Below are 6,000 nucleotides of genomic sequence, written 5' to 3' on the forward strand. Positions count from 1 at the left end.
TGTGGTAAGCCTTCAACTCAGACCTCCAGCGGAGCTTTTCAGGCATCCCTGTGGAGGCTGGGGACATTGAACCAGAGTTCAAAGCCTCCATTGCCGAAGCTGCGGCGGGGAGCTGTGGTCTCAAGGTCTTAGGTGCCTCAAGGGGCGGTAACCCTCGAACCTCCTGGTGGACACCGGTGGTCAGGGAAGCCGTCCGACTGAAGAAGGAGACCTTCCGGGATATGTTATCCCTGGGTACTCCTGATGCAGTTGCAAGGCATCGACGGGCCCGAAGGGCAGCAGCCTCAGCCGTGGCCGAGGCAAAGCAGCAGGTGTGGGAGAAGTTCGGAGAAGCCATGGAGAAGGACTTTCGGTCGGCACCAAAGTTGTTCTGGAAAACCGTCCGACACCTCAGGAGGGGGAAGCAGGGACCCATCCAAGCTGTGTACAGTAAGGATGGGGCGCTGTTGACCTCAACTGATAGGGTGTTAGGGCGGTGGAAGGAACACTTTGAGGAGCTCCTGAATCCGACAACTACGCCCTCTATGTTAGAGGCGGAGCTGGAGTATGAAGGGGGATCAACTCCAATCTCATGGGGGGAAGTCACTGATGTAGTCAAACAGCTCCACAGTGGCAAAGCCCCGGGGGTGGATGAGATCCACCCAGAAATGCTGAAGGCTCTGGGTGTTGAGGGACTGTCATGGTTGACACGTCTCATCAACATTGCGTGGAAGTCAGAAACAGTACCGAAGGAGTGGCAGACCGTGGTGGTGGTTCCTCTTTTTAAAAAGGGGATCAGAGGGTGTGTGCCAATTACAGAGGCATCACACTACTCAGCCTCCCCGCAAAGGTTTACTCTAAGGTGCTGGAAAGGAGGGTCCGGTCAATTGTCGAACCTCAGATTGAAGAGGAACAATGCGGATTTCGTCCTGGTCGTGAAACGTGGACCAGCTTTTTACTCTTGGAAGGATCCTGGAGGGGGCCTGGGAGTACGCTCATCCGGTCTACATGTGCTTTGTGGATGTGGAGAAGGCGTATGACCGGGTTCCCAGGGAGATAATGTGGGAGGTGCTGCGGGAGGATGGGGTGAGGGGGTCTCTACTCAGGGCCATCCAATCTCTGTACTCCCAAAGCGAGAGCTGTGTCCGGGTCCTCGGTAGTACGTCAGATCGATTTCTGGTGAGGGTTGGCCTCCGCCAGGACTGCTCTTTGTCACCAATCCTGTTTGTGATATTCATGGACAGGATTTCTAGGCGTAGTCGTGGGGGAGGGGGTCTGCACCTCCAAATCTGAGGCCATAGTTATCAGCAGGAAACCGATGGACTCTCCACTCCAGGTAGGGAATGAGGCCTTACCCCAAGTGAAGGAGTTCAAGTATCTTGGGGTCTTGTTCTCGAGTGAGGGAACAATGGAGCGTGAGATGGGTTGGAGAATCGGAGCAGCGGGATCGGTACTGCAGTCGCTTTACTGCACCATTGTGATGAAAAGAGAGCTGAGCCAGAAGGCAAAGCTCTCTGTCTACCGGGCCATCTTCGTTCCTACCCTCACCTATGGTCATGAAGGATGGGTCATGACCAGTTGAGGTGGTTCGGCACCTAATGAGAATGCCACCTGGGCGCCTCCTTAGGGAGGTGTTCCAGGCACGTCCAGCTGGGAAGAGACCGAGGGGTAGACCTAGGACCAGGTGGAAGGATTATATCTCTTCGCTGGCCTGGGAGCACCTTGGAATCCCCCAGTCAGAGCTGGTTGATGTGGCCAGGGAACGAGAAGTTTGGGGCTCTCTGCTGGAGCTGTTACCTCCGCGACCCTGACGGAAAAGCGGGAGAAGATGGATGGAATATTATTGAAATAGTGATTTTGGCAAAACAGACACATCCCACTTCCCCACAGAGAAACTATTAGCAAAAGAATAGTCATTATAGTAACATGTTTTTCAGTGTGATTCATGTGGGCAAATAGAGAGGAAGTACAAGTATTAAAATGTGACACACACATACCACTATTATTGTTTGTTACTATTTATTTTTGGGTTTATTTAAAGGTGTGTTTATCGTTATTGTTTGCATGTAAACATAGTCACACAGTCTGTGTCTCTGCAGGCACCATCATCATGTCGGAGGACCTGCGGGACGCTCTTGACTGCATGTTTGACGCCCGGGTCCCGCGCCTGTGGCTGCGGCTCAGCTGGCCGTCGGCCACACTGGGCTTCTGGTTCAGCGAGCTGCTGGAGAGGAACCTGCAGCTCTGCGGCTGGATCAGCAGTGGCAGACCCCACCAGTTCTGGCTGACCGGCTTCTTCAACCCTCAGGTTGGCTAAAAGTCCTCGGACGCAGAGAAGACTTTAGAAATAGTGTAAAGGAAACATGAGAAACCTTGCTTCTCAAACAGGAGATACTAAAGATGAACATATAATAAAAAATCAATGTGCAGTTGCCAGTGGTTTTCATGTATCAGGGGTAACAATGTAATCTGCATGTTTTTTACATGTTGTTTATGTCTTTCATATCTAAATTCCAGCTTTTTTTTAAGGTAATGTTGAACTTGTGAAACAAACCTGATTTTAACTTCGGTCTCGTCACTCTTGGTGTTTTTCCTCGAAGGGTTTTCTGACCGCCATGCGCCAGGAGACCACGCGCTCCAACCTGACCAGGGGCTGGGCCTTGGATACTGTCACCCTTAGCAACAATGTCACTAAGATGATGAAGGAGGATGTGATGGCTCCACCCTCTGAGGAAGTGGGCGGGGTCTACATCCATGGCCTCTTCCTGGATGGGGCAGGGTGGGATCGTCGCAGCGCTAAACTCTGCGAGGCCCCGCCCAAGGTGTGATGATTGATATCATATTAAACACAAACAATACATTCTACCAAACCACAAATTATTTAAAACCATTCATATAAGATGACAGATATATAATCCTTGATTATTATACATTTATTATGTCATAGTAAATAACATAAAGCAAAATCATTTTAAGGAACAATAATGTAATGAAGACTAAAGCACATAAAAGAAATAATAAAGAACATTTAAACATGCTAAAATAATAAAAACTACAATTCATAAAATGTATAGATTTTTTGATGCAAGTAAAAACAGATAGGAAAACAATATGTAAATGATAATTTAACGACTGATAAATAATACAATTATTACTAACAATAATTCAAATGTAATTAAATGAGAAGTTTAAATGGAATGACCAAATTGAAAATCAATACATAAAGACTGAATGATAAATAATACAATTATTTTTAAACAATTAAATAAGAAAAATCGATGCAATAGGAAATGGTAGCAATAAGTAATCAAACGTGAAAACTAATAAAATAATACATTCTGTCTCTGCTGCCCCCTCAGGTCCTCTTCACTCCCCTCCCTGTGGTTCACGTCTTCGCCATCAGCTCAGCCAACATGGTCGACAGCAGGCAGCAGCCCGGCGGCGGTGGGGGGGCGGTCAGCCTGTACTCGTGTCCGGTCTATAAGAAACCGCGGCGCACCGACCTCAACTTCATCTTCTCCCTGCAGCTGAGGAGCTTGCAGCCCGCCGAGCACTGGACCCTGAGAGGAGCCGCGCTGCTCTGCGATTGCAAGTGATGCTGCAGCGGCCATGTTTGTAGTCTTTAAAGAACCAAATTTGCACATTTACTAGTTTGAGCCTTTGAGCTACAGTACAACTCGCATACAGTGTACTTGGTCCTCTATAATCCTCATCATCAGGTTTAAGATGGATCTTTTGTTTTATTTTTAGAAAATAATAACTATTTCAAAAGAGCAGAAACTCGATGCACTTTAATAAGCTGATGTAACAAATTCAACGCAAACTCATAATGGGAAAATACTTCATCATTCAGTATTTTTTATTATTAACGGTTTGGTAATTTCAATAAAAATATAAGTGATTTGTGTGAAATGAGAAGGAATTGTGCCCAAATAATATATTAGTTTTGGCACATGTAATCTGATGTAGTTTTACTTGTTGTTTACTTCCTGCAGTAGTGAGGATGAAAACTGTTTCATTTGCTAATAAATTGCACAATATTATCTGTTATCATTTCTCAGTATATAATCCTTTAATCACGAGTATCAGACGTCTAGCAAGTGTTAAGAGAATGCCACAGCCTCATCTGATCAGTTGTAATTTAAGTCTCCTGTTGGACCAAGACATCAGACCCTGTCACACGGATCTATATTCAAGCATTCATCCATCCAGATGCTCTGCTAGAGAGAAGTGAGTTTTGACATAACTATGTATCTGCACATTATGAAACAAACATGACTGTGGGAAGTCCTTCTTTAACTGTTAAAAATAAATAAAGTGCCCATCCTTAAAAAGATCTTTAACAGACCAAACTGTATTGCCAGAGCATTAATGTTATGATGTAAAAATGATTCATATTGAATCATTTTTACTGAACTTGTTTGCACCGTGAACATGGTTTAAGATTTCAGCTCCATACAAAACACAATGGTAAACAACATTTACATATTTGCCTTTTTTATGTTTTTCCAACATACGTTATCAAGTGCAAACCTTAGACATGTCCTGACGTTTTTAGTTTTTATTCAAAATGTTTCTTTGACAGTTTGATCACAGTACATTACATTCAGAAGACGATTTTATCCAAAGCCACTGGCATTCACCCACAGACACACATTCACAAAGCAGAGATCCTGAAGTCACAGCAGCTACATGACAACAACTTCGATCATTTCAATATGAATTTCAATACCTGGCTAACTCTCACTTCTTTGTTGAATAACTAACATTGTTCCTAATCTAAAATGAGTTCATATTCATCTTTTCACTATCAATGTTTCCGCTTCATATTGCACCTCCACCTCCTCTTTCACATCTCTACATATCTTCCTAATTCAGTAAAAAATAACATATCATTATACAAATAACATCTTTAGACAAGAAAGGTGCACAGGGGACCTTTTCATCAAAACATGAATTCTACTCAAAAAGCAGATATTGATATTTACCTTTCACATGAGAAGCTCCAGCTCAGTGTCACCCCCTCTTTCTGAGAGACCAATGGAAGACAAAGGAATTTGAAGTAAAAGAAAAGATATTATATTAAACTCAAATTAAATGTTTGACATTCTTTGTGTGATAGGTAATGGTTAATTGTTCCCCCCCCACCTCCTGTCCTCTCCTCTCTGAAAGATAAATGGGAAACGATGGAAGTTTAATCTAAGAAATCTATGCATAGATTATTTATCACTACAAAACAAAATCAGCTATGAAAGACAAATGTATAGTCTTACTATTTTTTAAGGGTTCAAACTTAAGGTTTCCATTCCACTGTCTCACCCCTCTCCTCTCTCCTCACCCGTTATCACCTCTCTCTAAAATCAAATGACAGACCAAAGTGAAGGATAGTTCCAAACTTGAAAAACTTGTGAACAGAACAAGTGAACTTCATACATTTTATAAAATAGATAAATTGATTTTACCTTTCCACGTGAAAGAAGACGCTTAGTTTTGCCCTCCCACCTCCTCTCCTCCCACCTCCTCTCCTTTCTCTGAAAGACACATTTAAAACAAGGGAAGTTATGGTTTAGAAATCTGGGGTAAAAAGTATTCACTATTAACTATCACTCTCTAACAGATTGTGATGGAATATACTGTATATGAAGTCTTACTTTTTAAAATAAAAAAGGATAATATTTCCTAGTTTGAAGAAAGAAACACAACTTTGTGGACAGCAGTCTGAGATACGCTGCAGCAGCACAGGCCTGACACACACACACACACACACACACACACACACACACGAACACACGTTTATTTTCCTGTGGTTGTTTTGTGTCTCTTTTTAGTCTTTTGAGTTTCTGTTGACACACACTTTGTGTCTCTTTTGTAATGTTGTGTCTCTGTAGGTCTTTGTAGACATGAAATCTATAGTAAATGTGACAGCTCTTCATCAGTGAGGAATATAACGTATCAGAAGATTCTGATGAGACACGACAACCTGTAGACTGCAGCAGTATGCCTATGAAAATCAATTAGGAA

The 6,000-nt window shown here is 43.2% G+C and overlaps 2 protein-coding genes across 2 annotated transcripts in view; both read left to right on the forward strand.

Annotated features, from left to right (window-relative positions):
- LOC134863090 (dynein axonemal heavy chain 5-like) overlaps window positions 1-4,306 on the forward strand; it is a 123,159-nt gene extending 118,853 nt beyond the window's left edge. Inside the window, 3 exon segments of the mRNA XM_063881360.1 lie at window positions 2,079-2,287; window positions 2,580-2,801; window positions 3,339-4,306. Coding sequence (XP_063737430.1) covers window positions 2,079-2,287; window positions 2,580-2,801; window positions 3,339-3,575 — 668 coding nt within the window. The 3' untranslated portion in view covers window positions 3,576-4,306.
- Window positions 4,307-5,850: 1,544 nt separating this feature from the next.
- LOC134863091 (uncharacterized) overlaps window positions 5,851-6,000 on the forward strand; it is a 2,512-nt gene continuing 2,362 nt past the window's right edge. The window contains exon 1 of the mRNA XM_063881361.1: window positions 5,851-5,863. Coding sequence (XP_063737431.1) covers window positions 5,851-5,863 — 13 coding nt within the window. The remainder of the gene's footprint in view (window positions 5,864-6,000) is intronic.

Source organism: Eleginops maclovinus, chromosome 4 (assembly GCF_036324505.1).
Source record: "Eleginops maclovinus isolate JMC-PN-2008 ecotype Puerto Natales chromosome 4, JC_Emac_rtc_rv5, whole genome shotgun sequence".
Taxonomy (NCBI): Eukaryota; Metazoa; Chordata; class Actinopteri; order Perciformes; family Eleginopidae; genus Eleginops; species Eleginops maclovinus.